The 20,398-nt window shown below is 35.3% G+C and overlaps 1 protein-coding gene across 9 annotated transcripts in view; it reads right to left on the bottom strand.

Moving 5' to 3' along the window:
* The window catches only part of KCNT2 (potassium sodium-activated channel subfamily T member 2), a 370,200-nt gene that overhangs the window by 90,784 nt on the left and 259,018 nt on the right, over positions 1-20,398 (bottom strand). For all 9 annotated transcript variants that reach the window (XR_014136444.1, XR_013553237.2, XM_078441196.2 and 6 more), the window contains exons 15-19: positions 18,160-18,309; positions 15,620-15,849; positions 7,529-7,742; positions 4,920-5,025; positions 416-588 (exon numbers count right to left, since the gene is read on the bottom strand). Coding sequence is in view for 7 of the 9 variants with exons in the window: in XM_078441196.2 (XP_078297322.1) it covers positions 416-588; positions 4,920-5,025; positions 7,529-7,742; positions 15,620-15,849; positions 18,160-18,309 (873 nt within the window). In the remaining 2 variants the exon portion in view is untranslated. The remainder of the gene's footprint in view (positions 1-415; positions 589-4,919; positions 5,026-7,528; positions 7,743-15,619; positions 15,850-18,159; positions 18,310-20,398) is intronic.

Genomic DNA, 20,398 nt, shown 5'->3' with positions numbered 1-20,398 from the left:
TTATGTATCATACTATCACATAAGAATGGATCATTAATATGCTTAGCTGATAATTAATGGTTCTTTCAAAAGACAAGAAATTTGTCTAGTTTTGGCAGAAATTTTCCAGGCTAGCTGATTAACTTAAAGAAAATAACTGTAATTATTTCAATGGCGTCTTTCCCATTGATATTGAGTGATAACAACTTGCAAAATAGTCTTAAATAAGATGCTCAGAGTGCTCCAGTGATGTTTCAAGTAGTATTTGTGAAACATAACCATACTCAGTGATTGTTTTAGCACAAAATATACCTCCCAATGAATCATGTGCCATAATGTATCTGATTTAAAATATTCTAAGCAAATTAAAGTAAATTATTTTTGATATAATGTTAAAAACTCTTTGTCTTATTTGGGTATTTTAAAATATACTTACGGGTTATCCAATAGCAGTACTATGGGATTAAGTTCTTTCTTTGGTCTATAATATGCCCTGAGAGGAACAATAAAATTATACAATCCATTTCCAGCTGTTTCAGCTGCAACTATAATTAGCTTATTTTTGAATCCATAGGCTTTTGCGTCCTCATAGTAGTTATGCTGGCAACTCTAGAGAAGAAAAATTATACAAAGAAATGCCATTTTTACACTCCACTAAAATTTGGTGAAAAAATTTAGGATATATGGAAAAGTAAAGTTAAGTTAACCTAGTAAATCCCTTATTTTATAAAAAATTTGAAAATAGTTACATTTTTCTATGCCGTTCTCCAGCCTGCTTCAGGAAACAAAGGTGTGCATGCCAAGACAAATGATTGCGGGTGTGTAGCATGATGTAGGGGAAGAAAAAGTCAGCAATATGTGTGCACACATGTTCTACTGGAAACTGAAACTTACTACTAGATGACATCTGGGTATCTATATTTAAAAATTATCATAATGTGTATGGATAGCAAAACATCATGTTATATATACCTTGAATATATGCAATTGTTATTTGTCAATTATATCTCAATAATGCTGGGAAAAATCTACTTCTGACTTTCATTGCCAGAAATAGCATAATTAAATAACCTTTGAACATTCCAAGTACTGAATATCTAAAGGGACGAATATGGAAAAAGCATTTTCTTTGTTGTTAAAAAACAAAAAAGCAAAACAAAACAAAACAAAATCCTTAATTATATAACTGTATATCTGAGCTGTCGAGATAATGATAGAAATACACAAAAGTACAATTCTACTACTGGTAATAACAACAAAAACAATAGCAATACTTTATCAAAACTCATTGTTGCCCTCAGGGTATTTTGCTATTTTCTAGGGGGCTGGTACTTAATAGACATAGCAGTATTAAACCAAGGTTCTTTTAAACTAAATTATCTGCATGGAGAACTCCTTTAGTGTTCTGCTTTTTCATCTATCTATGTCTCTATGTGAGTTTGTTTATTTGGGTTGAGATTAGTTGATTCTCTGTTGGTTCATCACCAATTCTGGAATATTCTCTACCTTCATTCTTTAATAAAAAATTACAAAATGCTGTTGGGAACAAGGCACCATGAGTCAACAGAAACAATAAATGATAGAATTAGACTCACAAAGACTACAAATTATTGATGTTATTAGATTCAGAATATAAAACGAACACGATTACTGTATTTAAAGAAATAAAAGAGAACATTTAAAGTATGAACAAATAAGAAGAGATTATTTAAAACACTCAGTTAGATGTTAAGAGAAATGCATATATTTGGGGCACCTGGGTGGCTCAGTTGGTTAAGCCTCTGACTTCGGGCTAGGCATGATCTCACCATTCCCTAGTTTGAGCCCCACATTGGACTCTGTGCTGACAGCTCAGAGCCTTGAACTTGTTTCAGATTCTGTGTCTCCCTCTCTCCCTGCCCCTCCCCAACTCATGCTCTCTCTCTCCCAAAAATAAAATAAACATTAAAAAAAAGTTAAGAAATGCATATATTCTCTTTTAGAACTAAAAAGTATATTAATTAAAAATAAAAACTCAAAAGCTGGGTAATATTACACATTTGATGCATATGAATGGGGTCAACTGCAGGGCAGAGTTGAAGTAACTACTCAGAATGTGAGAAGGAAAGAGATATAAAGTAGTAAGAAAAAATGAAGATATTTGGAAAACAGTGTGACAGTGTCTAACATATATTTAAACAAGATGCCTGAAAATGAAGGTATCAGAAAGAAGCCCTATTCAAGTAAATACTGACTGAGGATTTTCTAGAATTAATGAAACACTCAAAACTTCAGTCAAATAATAAATAAAAATCCAGCTTCATATGCATGGTAATAAAAGTGCAGAACAACCAAGGCAATGACAAGATCTTAAAACCAGCCAAACAGAAAAGAGAGACTCTCCACAGGGAATAGGAACTAGGATGATGGCCACTTCTCAAAAGCAACATGGAGCCCATAAGGCAGTAAATAAAATCCCAATGTGCTTAAAGGAAAAAGAAAACTCATAGCTTGGAATTGGACACCCAACAAAACTATCTTTTAAGATTAAGAATATTTGTAGGGAAACTGAAATTGACAGAATTTAACACTGATAGGACCTTAGTAAGAGAATTTCTAAAAGCTATAATCTAGGAAGTAGAAAAATGAATCCAGAAGGAAGGTTTAAGGTATAAAAAAGAATGGAGAAAGGGGAAATGGTTTTAAAAAGGAGGGAGCAATAAGCCTTCATTGGAAGTATGATTGAAGATTTACTAATATAAGTAGGATCTGCAACCATATGAAGGAATGAGGTCACTCACAAAGAGGTTGTGGAAAGGGAAGAGTGACAGGTGATGTTGAGACTATTAAGAACTTGAAGATTTATGAGGTAAAATGAGAAAAAAAAGAACTAATTTAGGAGTAGCTCAATTAGTGACACCTGGGTGGCTCAGTCAGTTAAGTGTCCGACTTCAGCTCAGGTCATGATCTCACGGTTTGTGGGTTCAAGCCCTGTGTCAGCTGTGTGCTGAGAGTTTGGAGCCTGGAGTCTGCTTTGAGTTCTGTCTCCCTCTCTCTCTCTGCCCCTCACCCACTCGTGCTCTGTCTCTCTCTCTCAAAAATAAATAAACATCAAAAAAAAATTTTTTTAAGAAGAAGTAGCTCAATTAATAAGAAAACAAAAAGGAGAAAACAAGGAATTTAGTGTTGATAAACCTTGATCAGGAACCAGCTTGTTGATGCTGATGCAGAATGAACTGGGCAACATAATCCCCACTCACACTTCACAGATGCAGTAGGATTGGCTGCCCAACCCCATCTCCTAATTACAAAGTAGGCATTCCTTTATGGAGCAGACCACCACCTCCAGCCAGCCTAATGCTAAATAAATATATGATAATACCAGATGTCACAGCTAGTCAGCAACATTCAGAAACTTTGCCTTCTCTATATGGTAGAGAGACAGTTCAGTCTTTAGTTTTAAAGGACCCTCTATTGTTCACCAATCTGTATCTCTGAAAGCTTAACTTTTCAGTTATATCAGTTGTCCTGCTTGGGGATAAATCATTTCCCCTCTTTGGTCTCCCAGTATGTTTTTTCTCTTGAACTGTGTGTTAAAAAATAAAATGGTACAAGAAGTGAATCCAGGTTTTGTGGGGCCTAAAGCTTCTGTTTCTTGGGGAATGTTCTTTAAGGAAAATAACACAAATATTATAAACTAAAAAAATTAGTCACAGGTTCTTAGAAAGGGTCGATACAGGTGAAGAGTCCTGAAGCTTAAGATTTATTACTGTTACCAAAAATACACAGAGAGTACTATCAAATACTGCACACGGTAAATTAAAACAAGAACAAAAGCAAAAGGCGTTGAGAGATGGAACTGTCCATCTTAATGGACCCAGATGAATATTTGGAAGCAATGACAAAGATTTACAAAAAAAAGCTTCAGAATGATAAAGGCAGAAATTTTCTAATGTTCTGCTAATCTTCCTCAAGAATGACAGTAATAGCCAAGACTCATGATGTTTATTACACAAAAAAGTAATAGTAGCAAGAATACTAACAGAATGCATTAAGTGCCTAGTCATTTATTAACTTCCAGGCACTATGTTAAAAGCATTCTACACACACTAAGTTATAGAATTCTCAAAAGAACCCGATGAGGCTCATATTAAAATTACAAACATTTTGCAGATGTGGAAACTGAAATTTAATGAAGTTATTTGCCCAAATTCCAAAGCCTGTAAGCAGATTTTAACACCCATTAATTCCAAAATTTACAGTAAAATTCCTGGTTAGAATTAGTGGCATTTTAATTTCTAGGAGGTGGAGGGGCAGTTGAGAATCTTCTTTTTATCTGCTTTCTTATTCATCAAGAGAACAAGCTCTTATACAGGTCATGCCAATTGGCCATATCATGAAAGAGATTTAAAAATGCTCGCCTTCTTGGAATCTTTCTGTTTTGAATGGTTTCTTTGGAACATCCAGACAGGAACCAAGAACTATAGTAAAATCTTTAGGAAAGGAGATATTAACCACGACACAGATACTAGCTTTCAGTCTAATCAATAATGAACCTTTGTGGCTAACACATAGATCAGCTAATTTTACCATGTAAGCAATCGCACATTAAGTTTTGAGGCAAAAATACCTGGCAAAATAAATAGTGCCCATTTGGCCAAAGTAATTTTGAGAGACTTTGGATGTGGAAAATTCATAACTTTGAGATTTTGGCACCTTTGTTTTTTCCTTAACAAGATGACTGGCTGAATCATTGGGTATTTTAGTAGAAGAGTAGAGTTTTTGGGTAATCTTCAGTTCAGTTAAGAAAGTACAATTCACCATTTTATGTATTACATTTACATTTGAGAAGATAATGCTCTTTAAACATATTTTAGTCAAAAGATTATACAAAATTATTTAAATATATGTAATTACAAAATGCCATAATTTCAGTTTTGGAGAAAATAACAATTACTTACCTTGTCTAGTCTTAAGCAGCAAAATGGCACTTTTTCATGAAGGAGATGACAAAAAGTGGGTGAACTTCCTATATATGGAGAGTAAGGTGGGTAGCCTTTAGCATATCTGTAAAATAATATGAAATATTTGAATTGCCTTGAACAAAACACACAAAGCTGGACCATTTAGTTATAGCCATACCCCTCGATTTTCATAAAGTTAGATGCAACTCTTTTTCTTGCAATTACGTTTTGATAAAGAAAGGATTTATAATAAGGATAAGCAAACCAGGACCCATGGACCATGTCTGGCCCATCAGCTAGTTTTGTGAATTAAAAGTGTTTTGTTTTGTTTTTTATTTTAAAGGATTGGAAAAAGCTTTAAAAAATAAATGGTTGAAAAAAGACAAAAGAATAATATTTCATGTCACATAAAATATTATGAAATTAAAACGTAAGTATCCACAAGTAACGTTTCTTTAGGACACAGCCATACTCATTCATTTTATGTATTGTCAATGGGTGCTTTCATGTGTCAAAAATAGCTGGGTGTGTACAGCCAGATAGGGCCCATAAAGTCTAAAATATTTACTAGCTGGTTCCTGTACAAAAAGTTTGCCAATCCTCGGTTTAAAAATTTAGATAGACTTTTTAAAATATGACCATTATTTTTTATAAAACACATTTAAAGCAAAAGGACTTATTTTCTAAAAAAAAATTTTTAACGTTTATTCATTTTTGAGAGACAGACAGAACGTGAGTGGGGGAAGGGCAGAGAGAGAGGGAGACACAGAACTGGAAGCAGGCTCCAGGTCCCAAGCTGTCAGCACAGAGCCTGATGCGGGTTTTGAACCCACGAACCATGAGATCATGACCTGAGCCAAAGTCAGGCGCTTAACCGACTAAGCCACCCAGGCGCCCCTAAAGCAAAATGACTTATTATGATTTACTTCATCAATACTCATTAGTCCTGGATGCATAATCACAAAGGAGTAAACAGTTGATTTAATCACTCAAACATTCACCAAAAACAATATTGTTGGAATCTTCCTTAAAATATTATCAAAAACATTCATTTGTTTGCTGACTTCATGAAAATAGCCACTTGTACATCACGGCTGTACTGATTTTCAAAATAAAACTATCAAAAAGTAGCAGCAGCAGAAAAAAGAACTATTTATTTATTAAGAAATAAAATTTAGTAGAGGCAAAATCCCTTTATCCAATATGAAAACTGTTTTCTCAGTAAAAATTTACCTTCTAAACCAAATTTCAAACCTAGTTTAAACTGTTTTCCAGACATTATTAGCTAGGAGGGTAAAAAGGTGCCCATTTTGCAAATTTAGAACCTGATAATCTCCACTTTTACGTCATCATCTTTTTCCGTTTTCTAAAAATAAAAAAATTCGACCTCTCAAACTTTTCAAAAGCACATGCAAAGAAAGAATTTCAATCACAGCACACAAAGTAATTTCTAGGAAAATCCTGGCACTCAAACCTCCTTGTTCCCATCAAATATTTCATAACTATATTTAAGTACTATTGATTTCTTGGAGAGTGCATTGTGTTCTGTAGGTACATCAAACTTCCCTGTAATAAATTTTTTTAAAGTGTAAAGGATTAAAAGAAGGATTTTTTTAAGTTTCAATTGTATTTCAGGCTATTTTAGTTCAATTCGACATTAACATCAATGTTAATTGAACATCTATTATATGAAAGATATCAGGAGCAGTATGTGAATGGTGTTACCATTGACACTACTACTAGCCCTGCTATACCTCCTAGTAATTATTACTCATTGAATGCTTAATCTGCACAAAGCATTGTCATAAGCACTTCTCCATTATCTCAATTAAACTTCATATGAACATCATGAAGCTGCAATTATACTCACTTTATAGATATAGGCACTGTGATTCAGATTGTTTAATCAAAGTCATTTGTACATAACCAGTATAAGGTGGAACTGCCATGAGAAACAAATTCTTTCAGACTCCATAGTCAAGACTGTTGACCACTGTGCTTTCCTCAAGAAATAGCAATATAATATGTGATGAAGACAAGTAAACAAACCCTACTGAAGGCTAAAATGTGACTAATAGCATGTACATTGGCCCTATGTGTTATGGAAGCACAGTAAAGAGCACAAGTACTTCCTTTATCCATGCATTCAAAATATTATTGACGTATATCATATGCAAAAGACTGCTGAAATGCTGAGATTTGGAAGGGAAGCTTAATGGAAGAAAGCTCCATTACATGTCATTTAATAACTGAACTTCAATATCGACATGGAAGGATATAAAGTTTAGAGAGTACAATATAATTAACAAAAACATACAATCCTGAAAATGCATCTTATAGCATGAAAATACCGATTTATGTATTTTCTTCTTTGAGGATAACAGATAATTGAGAGAACATGGAGCCTGGAAATATATGTTGAAGCCAGAAATTTGAGGTCTTAAAATATTTTCTATTTTTATATAACAGAGATATTGGCTAGTAGGAAGGATGTTTTGGTAGAAGTATGTAGAATTGATTCTAAGATGTCCAAAAGGTAAGGACATTAATGTCTCATAGTAGCACAAATCCCAGTAAATCTTACAATTTAGACTATCTAAACATACTCTAAGTTGGAAGAAATTTCTTCATCTGGTGTAGTTTCATCTTCTGATTGGTCACTTAGAAGATCACATGTTTGAATAGATGATGTATCTGCAACCTCTAAAACGGGGGCAATGCTAGGTCTTCGGATTTCTTTGCTTCCCTCTGTAGGAAGAGACAGGGTGGGGCCGCTTGTTGATCTACAGCTTGTGTCTTGCAAGTCTATAGCCACCGTACCTGCAACAATGAAACATAAAAATCCATCAAAACATTTGCCATCTGTATGAGAATCAACCATTTAATGATAAAAATACAACCAGTATAACCAGGGAACATATTATTGTTTATCCCTTAATCTCAAAGTTATTTCTTTCTCACGTGGGCATTTCTTACCTACGTGGATTAAAAAAAATTGTGTATTTGTGCAGAAGTGTATTTGCTGAGTCTAGCTCTATTGCACAAAACATAAGACTTGTGAAATCCTGAAATATTTAGGAATTTAAAGTGAAAAAAATACCTTGTTTCAATTTACATTTATTTAAAATTAATAAGAATTTTTATCCTTTGCAATATTGTGTATTTCTCATTATATCTTTCCCCTCGTTTTGTTATTATTCTCTTGTTGATTCGTAACAACTTTTTTATATTGGAACCATTAATGTTTTATATTTATTCAACAAATATTTATTGAGTAATCACCCACCGCATGGCAAGCACCTAACCTAGGCACTTTGGATATGCAGGGAGTGAGACAATGTTTCCACATATAACCATTTATCTTTAAAATAACCAAGTAGACAAATAAATGGGGGAAAAAAACTCTTTTAGATAATGATAAATACCATGCAGAACATAAAACAAATGATGTGAAAAATAACAGTGGGGTTCGGAGCAGGAGGATGTATGAACTTTTCACCAGGTGGTAAGGAAGGTTACTCTGAAGTCATGACTTTTGATTTTTTTTTTAATTTTTTTTTAACGTTTATTTATTTTTGAGACAGAGAGAGACAGAGCATGAATGGGGGAGGGTCAGAGAGAGGAAGACACAGAATCTGAAACAGGCTCCAGGCTCTGAGCTGTCAGCACAGAGCCTGACGCGGGACTTGAACTCATGGACCGCGAGATCATGACCTGAGCTGAAGTCGGACGCTTAACCGACTGAGCCACCCAGGCGCCCCATGACTTTTGATTTTTGACGGGAAAGACAATAGTGACAAGAGTGAGTGCAAATGCAGGAGCTGTGGAAATACCCTGAGACAGCAGGAACAGCAAACCCAAATAGCTTAAGGCTTTTGAATACTTGAGGTACTCAACAGTAAACAGAAGAAACGAATTCCTTTGGGACTTTTTGTATTGGAATTTTGAAATTAATTGAAACACCAATTTGTGGAAAGTTGACGTCTCTACCCTTCTGAAGAAAATAATACAATCTACCTGATAGATGCCATCATGTTTCACTACCATGTATGTACCCAGTGATACCTCATCATCTTTCTAAAAGCCCTTAGACCTCACTTTGTCCCATCTGAATCATCTATTAAAACACTCTCCACTTCTCTCAAACCTGACCTTGCCGCCTCCTTTACTATCTCAGCGGGCATTTTTAAAGGGGAAATAAAACTAATGGATTTTAGCATCTCTTTCCTTGTACCATGGAAAGAGAGGTCAGCAACTGATTTCTAAAACCTCTGAGGCAACTACAAGTCTTCACAGAAAGACAGATGAACAGAATGTTTTTGAGGGTGAGGGTTGGTAGCACAAGTCTAGTGAGAATATTTGAGAATTCCTCAAAATTCAAATAAATTCTGGGGGTCAAGTTTCAGAGACTGGTACCTCTTCATATGCACATACTCAGATTAAAGGGACGGGAAGCCTAGTGTGTCTGTAGTCAGTGGGGAAGCCTTTGTGTGAGGGGCATATATGAACATATTTAGAACTGCTGTTTCTGAGAAAGAGATGTGGCTACCAGCACTCAGCGATTCCAATATCAGAGCGAAGGTAAAGGTGGTTGCCATCAGAAACTATACACTCGCCCAAAATTTTAGCATCATAAATAAGGACTAATCTATAACTCATTCTCTTTGGGGGAGGGGTGAATGGGGACCCTAGAGAAAATGAGATTAAATTTTCTATTAAGTCTGGAATTGATTAAAAATTAAATTTTATATATTTGACTTACAAAAATAAAGAAAAGCAATACATGATTTATATCCTAAGATTCTGAGTTAAAATTCATATGTATAGGGGCAGCTGGGTGGCTCAGTCGGTTAAGCGTCTGACTTAGGCTCAGGTCATGATCTTGGGGTCTGTGAGTTTGAACCCCACATCGGGCTCTGTGCTGACAGCTCAGAGCTTGGAGCCTGCTTTGGATCATGTCTCCTTCTCTCTCTGCACGCTCCCCTGCTCGCACTCTGTCTCTCCCTCTCTCTCTCAAAAATAAATAAACATTAAAACATTAAAAAAAATCATATGTATATTATTTATCCTCTGCAGGGAACCACAGTGCCATATTCAGGGAGGAAACAGAACTTAATGTAGAAAAAACCCTTCAATTCCCTGACTTTAAACAAACATGAAAATTTCACCAAACTTTTATTCCTTTATTTCTGCTTAGAAGCAAACAAACATACCTCCATTTACATAAAGCTCATCCCTACTCTTCTTGGGGGAATTAAATCCCCTCCTGCTTCCTAAGGAATCATGATCTTTTAACTCCATTCTCCAAATATATTTGACTCCACATAACCCCAACTACCGCTTTATCATTTTCTTGCCCAACATAGGGAAATTTGGTCACTTCCTGATTATTCTGCCAACACGGACACCTGGCACCAAACTGGGCCTGAGGGATACGATCCTGAGAAAGAATCTAGCAGGGAAGACGCAATTTAGAAAGTAGTTTCAATTACAGAAACAAGCTGTTCTTGGAACATTTCCTTTCCTTAACAAACCTGGCTCTTCCCTAACATTTTCCCGTCACCCCTTTAAACCGGTGGGTTGGAGGTAGATAAATACCCTCAGTGCTGTCACTCTCTTTTAAACCATTTTCCTTTTATCCTTTAGAAAATACCAGCTTTGTATCCCATACCTTCAAGATTCTACCACCGCTATCTTTCATGGCTTTGTTTGGTAACTAATACTATGCCATTCTACTTATTTCTTAAAGATTCTAGTCCGTTTCTCCAATACTATTGCATTCATAACAAAGAACCAAAGAAATTGGTTGGCTTAAGAAACAGAAATTTATTGCCTCATAGTTTTGGAGGGTAGACATCCAAAACCCAAGTGTTAGAAGGACTGGTTTTTTTCTGAGGGCTGTGAGGGAATGATCTGTTCCAGGTCTCACTTCTTGGCTAGTAGATGGCCATCTTCTCCCTATGTCTCCTCCCACTGTCTTCCTTTGATGTGTCTCTGTGTCCTAATTTCCCCTTCTTATAAAGACACCAGTCACAGTGGATTTGGGCCCACCCTAATGATCTCATTTTGCCTTGATCACCTCTGTAAAGACCTTAGCTCCAATAAAGATCACATTCTGAGTTACGGGGGGTGGGGGGGGGGGCGCGGTTAGGATTTCAACATATGAATTTTGGTGGACACAATCCAGTTCATAACACTTTTCCTGCCTCATTCAGTGTGTTAAAAATGCAGGTAAATAAACCTTCCCACATCCAAAATCTCACTTCCTTGAATTTACTAAAGAAATCACTTTTCACCTTATCTTAGCCCCTCACTTCCACATTCACTCTTTAGATTTTATTATAACCAATTACAACAGTGCTCCCTTTACTCATTTCCTGCATTCACCCTCTGACCACCACTATTTCCTATCTTTTTAGGTCACTTTTATTTGTGTCTCAACTTCAGCTACGGTTTCACTCCACTGGAACTTCAACTGTATTTATGATACCAAATTTGAATTGTCTCCCTTACTCCTTTCATGTTCTGTCTTCTCTTCTTACCCACCTTAGGCTCCATATTTAAGCAGTATGATTATTTGCTAGCAAACACTCTTGGCTCCCTTGTCACATTTTTGCTCCCCTACTCTCCTGGCAAAAGCAAATCCTGTTTAAATTCAACTCTCTAACTAACCGATACCTGCATCAATGCAAATGAATATGCTTGGATAGTTTAGTTCCTGCATTAGTCCGTCCAGTACAATGTCTGTCCTCATTCTTGGCAAGTTCTTTATGCATGTAGATAGATTTATATTTCATTACACATGAAGATGATCCTTCCAATACTCTAAACTTAGTTCCTTGTCCCTTCATCCACTAATGGCCTTTTCTTCCACCATTCTTTAACGATTCACTCTCACAGTCATACCCTAAATCTGACAGTTACTATTTAGTACATGTAAACTCTATTTCTGGCCTCTCATTCTCTGATATGTACCTTCACCTCTTCTCCTTCCACCTCTTCCCTTTTTAATTCCCAATGGAATTATAATCTTTGAATCCACTACCTTTTCAGTTTCCTTCAACCAAAGATGGCTTTTCATTTCCTTAGCTAAATTAAGTTCCACGGTCTATCGTTATGTTCATTCTCTTAAATATATTCCCGATTGCCTTGCCCTCCTCACTTCCTTGTATATCCACCATGACTACAAAGTCATTTCTTTGCATCCCTTTGCAGCAAAACTTTTTGAGAGACACTGGACCTAGCGTATCTAATTTGTCTTCTACAATTCTGTCATGAACACCTCCGATCTGCCGTTTTCCGCTACCACTCCAATGAAAGAGCAACGGTCACCATTTTGTTACATTCAATTGCCAGTTCTCAATTCTGATGTTATTTGTACTATTGGTGGCAGTAGACATGGCTGATCACTCCAGTATCTTGACACACTTGATTCATTTGGATTCTAAGACCACACACTCACCAGGCTTTCCTACTACCTTGCCAATGGCTCCTTCTTGGTCTCTTGCTGGTTTCTTCTCATCTCCCTGATATTTAATGTTCATATCCTGCAGGATTTACTCTTTGTTTTTATCCCTTTTCTGTCCATACTTATTTCATCAATGATCTTGTTCAGTCTCATGGCTTTAAATATAATACATAAGCTCACAAACCCCAAATTTACCTTTTTGGTATACAACTCTTTCCTAAACTCTAGACTTTTATGTCTAACTTCCTATGTGACATCTTTTTCTCAATGTCAAACAAACATTTGAAGTTCAGTGTGACCCAAACTGAACTTTTTACCCGCCCCACCCCACCCCCACGACCCCAGCCAAACCTGCACTCCCCCAAGCCTTCTCTATCTCAATAGACAGCCATTCCCTTTTTCCAGTTGCTTAAACCAAAAACCTTGGAGTTCTTCACAGTTCTCTTTTCTCAGTTTATTTACAATCATCAGCAAACCCTAATTATTCTATCTTCAAAGTTTACCCAGAATTTTCTCCTTCTTACTATTTCCACTTGATAATACTCTGATCCTTTGGCCAAACCAAGAATCTCAATAGCAGCCAAAGTGATTGTATTAAAACATAGGTTAGCATAGTTGAGGTCATGCCATTGCTCTGCTTAAAACTTTCAATGAATCCTCCTTCACTCAGAGTAGAAACAATAATCTTTAATTTGACTTTAAAAGCCCCAACACAGTTTGTCTTATTTTACGTCTTCTACCTCATCTCTTATACCCCACTATCCCTCACTGTGTTTAAGTCACCACAAGAACCTTTTTACTGTTCCCAGACCGCCCAGTTAGGCTCCCAGTGGGGACTTGATCTTCCTCCAGATATGCACAGAGCTAATTCCCTCATTTTCTTCAAGTATTTTCTCAAATGTCACCTTTTCAATAAGGCCCAATAACCACCTCATTTAAAAATCCAGTCTCTCCAGAATTCATAGACTTTTTTTTACTAGCTCTGTTTCCCTCTTTCTTTTTTCTTATTACTCATCACTTTCTAACACACTAAATAATTTATTTTTTATGTGCTATTTATTGCCAGTCTTCCCTGTGATTGAATGCAAGCTCTGGGAGGTAGGGATCTTTGTCTATTTGTTTACTAATTTATCATAAATACTTATAAGAGTTTCCAGCACATACTAGGTACTCCATAAGTAATTGTGAATAATGGAAAGATAATGAGTAGGACTACTGCAGAAGAAAGATAATATGCTATGTCAATGACAAACAGGGTTACCTAATACAGTCCAAGTAGAGCCATGGAATGTGTCTCAGAAAGACTGATATTGAGACTGAGATACAAAGGATTAGAAGTTGTTACCAGGGCAAAGTTGGAGGCTGGGGAGTAGATCCTGTCAAAAGAAACTTCATGTGCGAAGGTCTACTGGTCAGAAACCATTAGTGAAGATTGAAAGGAATTTAGTATGATTGGGACTTAGGAGTGCAATTAAAGGGATGATAAAATACAGGACTAGAAAATTAAGATGGAATCATTAAAAAAATTTATAAGTAAAGTGACTGTGCAATTTATCTTCTTGAGAATCAAGAATTCAATAATTACACCCGGGACAATGTATATAAACTGGAACTGTCCTGGGGAAACTGGGATTGACTCATGAGAATAAGAGATTTTGGTCATCCAAATTATAAGCCATGTGATATTATAAAATTTAGATTTCTTTTTCCCATTGACCAATAAGAAGCAATTCAAATGATTTATGTGGGACAATGACACTATCAAAATTATGTAAAAATTATTACTCTGGTTTCAAGGTGGAGAAGAATGCAAGACAGCACCAAGGCATGGAGAGAAGGTTGTGGGGACTGACCCTGCAGTTGAGGGGAAAGATGATGGAGACTGAGACCATGACCATACAGACAACGCACAAAGAGAGAAGGGAATGACTCTCGGGGTTACTCAATGATCAGATTTAATAGAATTGGGTGAATTCTGAGATATGAGAGGAGAGAAAGAGTGAAAAGTCAGAATTGTGACTTTATAAATTATAATGTGTCATCTGTTCTTTAGCCAAAAAATAGAGGAGGAAGATGGTTTTGCATGATGGCAGAAAGATTGGTTCAATTTGAATATGCTGTGCTAGTTTTTCCTGTGAGGCATCCAGACAGAAATAACCAGTACACCGTTGAATATGTTGTTGTGAAGAGAAATTTAAGTTAATGATTTACATGAAAGAATCATCAATTTTTGGCAGGCAAATCAATCTATAGGAACAGATGGGACTATTTAGGGAAAATGAATGTACACGATACAGAGAAAAAGCACTAGAGTGTTTCAGGAAGAACATGGTCAAAACTGTCCCATGCTGTGAAGATGCTCAATGAATTTAGTGACAAACAGAAGAGTGGTGACTTTGTCAGAGTAGTGATATAAGGACTGCAGATTTCAGACTGAACTGGGTAGAGCATGAAGGAACAACAAGCCAGCAACTGAAGACAACTCTTTCAAGGAATTTACCTGTGAAGATGTCATTCCAAGAGGTTCAGGGGTGTGTGTGTGTGTGTGTTTATGAAGAGAGAGACACACAGAGACAGAGACAGAGAAAAAAACAAAGGAAGGAGAAATGAGCCAATGATTTTGAAAAAAATAAAGTTAGGTAATGAGGATGAATCAAAACACAGGTGAGGTTCCAGAAGAGGTAAAAGAGATGGGTCCACTATATAAGTGATGACATTCCTATTAAAATGTTAAATGTTAAAAGAAAGGACACATTTCCTTGTGACAAAAACTGAATATTTGTGGGCTTGTAGGTAGTTTGGTGGCAAATTTTAAAGGAAATTCTTATTTTTCTGGATCTATTTCCTTTTTTTTTAACTTCTAGGTTATAAAACCTAACTTCAATCCTGAGATGGAGGATGGAAGAAGAGTTTTGAGAAAAATGGTGAATATCTGAAATAGCCTCTGTTGATAACTGGATACAGAACTTACAAAAGAAATACACAAGTGTTGGGTATTCACATTATAATCAAAAATATGAAACAATTGTTGGCAATTTTGAATTAGCTACATTTCTTACCAGTTTAACAGCTTAGAAACTTTGTTCTGTATATGCAGCTACACCAAATTTATAATATACACAAGTAGTTTCTAAATTTGATGTTGAAATTTTAACAAACATTGGAGTATATTTATTATGCTTTTTTAAATAAAGAAACTAATGATATTTTCAAATTTATTTATACTTACCCATGCTGGCAATTATGCTATGTACAGGTAATCGAGAAGGTCCATGATAAAATGACCTTGATACATTGCTTTTTTTCTGCTGGTCTTGGTTTTTAAATGCTGAATTCTCTTCTTTGGTAATATTAATATAAAAACATGTATCTGTAGCATTCATAATACATCGAGGACCTGGATTCAGCAAAATGTTTTTATTATCCTCCCTCCGAACACCAATCAAGCAGACGCCAAACCTTAATTTAAAATAAATAAATAAAAGTTTAAGAATTGTGATTCAGCAAGCTCTTAGTTTTTGTTTGTTTTTAAGTTTTCATATTAGCAAACTGTTATAAGGCAGAGGAAAATTAAAACCCAAATCAAAGCCTTTTACTTATTTTTGACACAGAAAGAGACAGAGCATGAGCTAGGGAAAAGCAGAAGAGAGAGGGAGACACAGAATCTGAAGCAGGCTCCCGGCTCTGAGCTGTCAGCACAGAACCCGACATGGAGCTCGAACCCACAAACTGTGAGATCATGACCTAAGCTGAAGTCGGACGCTTAACCAACTGAGCCACCCAGGCGCTCCAGAAAATCAAAGCCTTTTAAAGCATTTTGAAAAGATCCTAAAAGTTCAAGACTCAAGATTCTCAAGACTTTCCTATTTTCACAGGAGAAGAAACTATGTGCTTAGTGTGTTGTGAAATCAATTTAGTTGATTATAACATATATATGTATGTATGTATATGTTCACCTAAATAAAGCAGAAGAGAATAAAAGATAATAGAAAACATCAGCATGTATATCATTAGGAAGGGTAAGAATTTTTTTTATAAAGTGTGTGTCTATTGGGTCTTTCCTTAAATATGTATTTTCATTTGATCAAAAAACATAAAACAATATTACTTAGTCAAAAAAATTTGAAAGCCATTGGCCTAAAGGAGGGGAAGAAACTTACCAATGTCACATGACGAAGAATCAGGGTCCCTAAATTTCTTTTAGTTCTGTGTCTACCATATTTGGTTTACTCTGAATTTTAGGAATAAAAAATTTAATAGTCTGAATAGGTGCACAGCTTAATTAGTAGAAATATCAAGCACTAAATTGAACAGATATTAACAATTGCTTTTATACTTTTTCAGGTTATGCTCCAAACAGAAAATGTCCTGAATCTTTTTATTTCCATATGTCTTATAGTGTTACAAATAAATCTATTGAATACAAATTATTTATAAACTAAATATTTTTTAAACATCAAAAGTATATTTAGTATGTATGGATAGAATCACATGGAGAATTTAAGTGTAATACATAAAATATTACATTAGTAGAATATACTAGATATAAATAAACCTTAAAAATGTTTTATCAATATATTTATAATACTGATAATATATTACTTTCATTATAAACATACATTTTTATTTCTTCAGTAAATAATTTTTCTCAAAAAGGAAAAAAAATTATGTTTCATGTTTGAATTAGAAGATACTATTGATTACTTTTTAACTTATTTCTCTGACCAAAGAAAGTTTTTTTAAATGTCTAGTTTTTATAAATGTTATTATGACTTTGTTTACATTTTTTAAATGTTTATTTTTGAGAGAGAGAGAGGGCATGTGCAAGCTGGGGAGGGGCAGAGTGAGACATGGAAGATCCCAAGCAGGCTCTGTGCTGACAGCAGGGAGCTGATGTGGGGCTTGAAGTCAAGAACTAAGAGATCTAGACCTGAGCTGAAGTCATACATTCAACTGAGCCACCCAGGTGACCCCTTTGTTTACATTTTTAAACAACACTTTATAATTAGATCTCCAAATAAGATTCATTTTCATTTATTTTAAATTCCTAATGGATTAAAATATTTTTAATAGTTTTTTAATGTTTATTTATTTGAGAGAGAGAGAGAGAGAGAGAGACACAAACAGAGTGTGAGTGGGGAGGGGCAAAGAGAGGGAGACACAGAATCCCAAGCAGGCTCCAGGCTCTGAGCTGTCAGCACAGAGCCCGACAAGGGGTCCCAAACTCAAGAACCACGAGATCATGACCTGAGCTGAAGTCAGACACTTAACCAACTGAGCCATCCAGGCGCCCCATTAACAGATTAAAATATGTTAAAGACAATTTAAAAATCACTAAAGTCAAGGCACCTAGGTGGCTCAGTCAGTTAAGCATCTGACTCTTGGTTTTGGCTGGCGTCATTATCTCAAGGTTTCATAAGTTCAGGCCCCATGTCAGGCTCTGCACTGGCAGCATGGAGACTGCTTGGGTTTCTTTCCCTCTCTCTCTCTCTGCCCCTACCCTACTTGCACTGTGTCTGTCTCTCTCAAAATCAACTTTAAAAAGAAGTTACTAAAGTCAATATTCCTACTAAGTTATACTTTATACCTAATAATATTAACTTGTAGAGATCATACAGAAGCTCAGAGTTCAAATGTCTCAGTAATTACATTAAAAATTCCATAATACTTGGAATTCATGAGCACCAATATGGGCTGTATTTTAGAAAACTGTGTTTAAAAGGTATGATTGATTTATATTTTAAGTCCACTCTGGAAGCAGAAACATACTTTTTGTGCGCATGAAAAGAGGCATATGTAAAACTCTTCCCTTCGTATTCAGCAAAAAATGTACTTTCTTCCAAAACAATGTGGTATACTTCATTGCCAGAGCATCTACCATACATCTTCTGCCACTGTTCTGGTGACTGCTGGCCTTCTCTGCAACAAAAGCACACACACATACACGCACACCAAGAGAAAAACACAGTGAATGAAGTTAAAAAAACAAAAAAACAGTTGCCATACATAATTTGGAGTTTCCTCCCAGGAAGAATTAGTAAACACAGTGCAAAGAAGTATATGTATGGTGCTCTAAATGATGATATTTACAAACACAAAGAATTACTACAAAAATTTTGAAACTAACACAATATATAATAAGCTTGAAAGATGGCACAATCCTAGAAAGTAGTTTTTCATACTCCAGTTAATGAAAACATTTATCCTGACCATGAACCAATGAGATATAGCATTTCATTTTAATTTCTGTTTATGTCTATCCTGTCATGTATATCCTACATATTACACTTGTTTTATAGTCTAAGTAACATGGCGCCTACTTCATCTCATTTATGATACCTATTTGGCCCCTGTAGGTAACTGATTTTGCTTTGTATTTATAATTATGTATTCATACATGTCAACTTATCAAGTTGATTTCACAGAAAACATACTCTTAATTTCTGTCCATATCATAGCAATGGCTTCCTTCCAATTATGTAGCAGTTAAGAAAAGATATCTCTTCAAGATAAAAGGGTGTTCAATCACCAGAAGTATTTTTTAAAAGAATATAAGTTTATCACAAAAAGTACAGTTTCTATTTTCTGGAATGCTCTCCTCAGTGGCCTTGAAAATATATTAAAAAAGTCAACCTATGAAAAATAATTTTTTCCTATTTTTTTATAATGTATTTCATTTACTTTTTCTGAATAAAGCTTATGGACTCTATAAACACAAAAAAATGCATATTCTAGGAGGAAAGTGATAAACGTATAAATATCAAAATATTTCAGTAGATTGTCTATAGATTTTGAATGGATAAAAGCAGATAACAAATCATATTTGTCATATTTAGGGTTTTAAAAACATTTTAAACTCTTGAGTTTTGTCTAAAGGATTATTAGAGATAATACATTTATTAACATTTAGAAGAGTAACTAAGTTTTAAAAAATCATATATTTTCCAGGTATGTTTAATTGTGCTTAAGAGTCAAGAGCCTAGACCTTGGAGTCTGATTGCCTGATCTGAATCCTAATTTTAAGATCTTGTGTGAGTTACTTAACTTCTCAGTGATTCTCTGCCTCTTCTGTGAAAAATAGTATCAGCCTCACTGGGTTAGATAAAATGAGGTAATACAAATAAATCACTTAGCAGATGTTAGGATCATAGTAATCACTCAGAAAATGTTAGCTTCCATTATTATTTTGCTGTTATACTTTTCTCATTGCTAGATTCTGGAGACACCTTTAAGCAGCCCAGGCAACCTATTGAACACTAATGCTTTTAAAACCTTTACTCTTTCTTCTGTAATAATTTTAATATGTTTTTGGAAGTAGAAAAATAAAGTAAAAACACTTTTGACTATAGCCTGTATATGGCTACATCTAACTATTATTTTCTAGGAATAACTGTTCCTGGTAGAGAAAACGTTCCTTTTGGCAAACAAAAATAAAATCATCTTTGTTATGTACCACAGTGCTACTTGGCAAGATGATACTTGGCAAAGACAGAATCCATTTATTTTTTTTTTTTTTTTTTTTTTATTTTTTAATATATGAAATTTACTGTCAAATTGGTTTCCATACAACACCCAGTGCTCATCCCAAAAGGTGCCCTCCTCAATACCCATCACCCACCCTGCCCTCCCTCCCACCCCCCATCAACCCTCAGTTTGTTCTCAGTTTTTAACAGTCTCTTATGCTTTGGCTCTCTCCCACTCTAACCTCTTTTTTTTTTTTTTTTTTTTTCCCCTCCCCCATGGGTTTCTGTTATGTTTCTCAGGATCCACATAAGAGTGAAACCATATGGTATCTGTCTTTCTCTGTATGGCTTATTTCACTTAGCATCACACTCTCCAGTTCCATCCATGTTGCTACAAAAGGCCATATTTCATTTTTTCTCATTGCCACGTAGTATTCCATTGTGTATATAAACCACAATTTCTTTATCCATTCATCAGTTGATGGACATTTAGGCTCTTTCCATAATTTGGCTATTGTTGAGAGTGCCGCTATAAACATTGGGGT

The sequence above is a fragment of the Panthera onca genome, chromosome F1 (genome assembly GCF_046562875.1).
Source record: "Panthera onca isolate mPanOnc1 chromosome F1, mPanOnc1 haplotype 2, whole genome shotgun sequence".
In the NCBI taxonomy this organism is placed as follows: domain Eukaryota; kingdom Metazoa; phylum Chordata; class Mammalia; order Carnivora; family Felidae; genus Panthera; species Panthera onca.
This window is presented reverse-complemented; position numbering and strand designations above follow the sequence as displayed.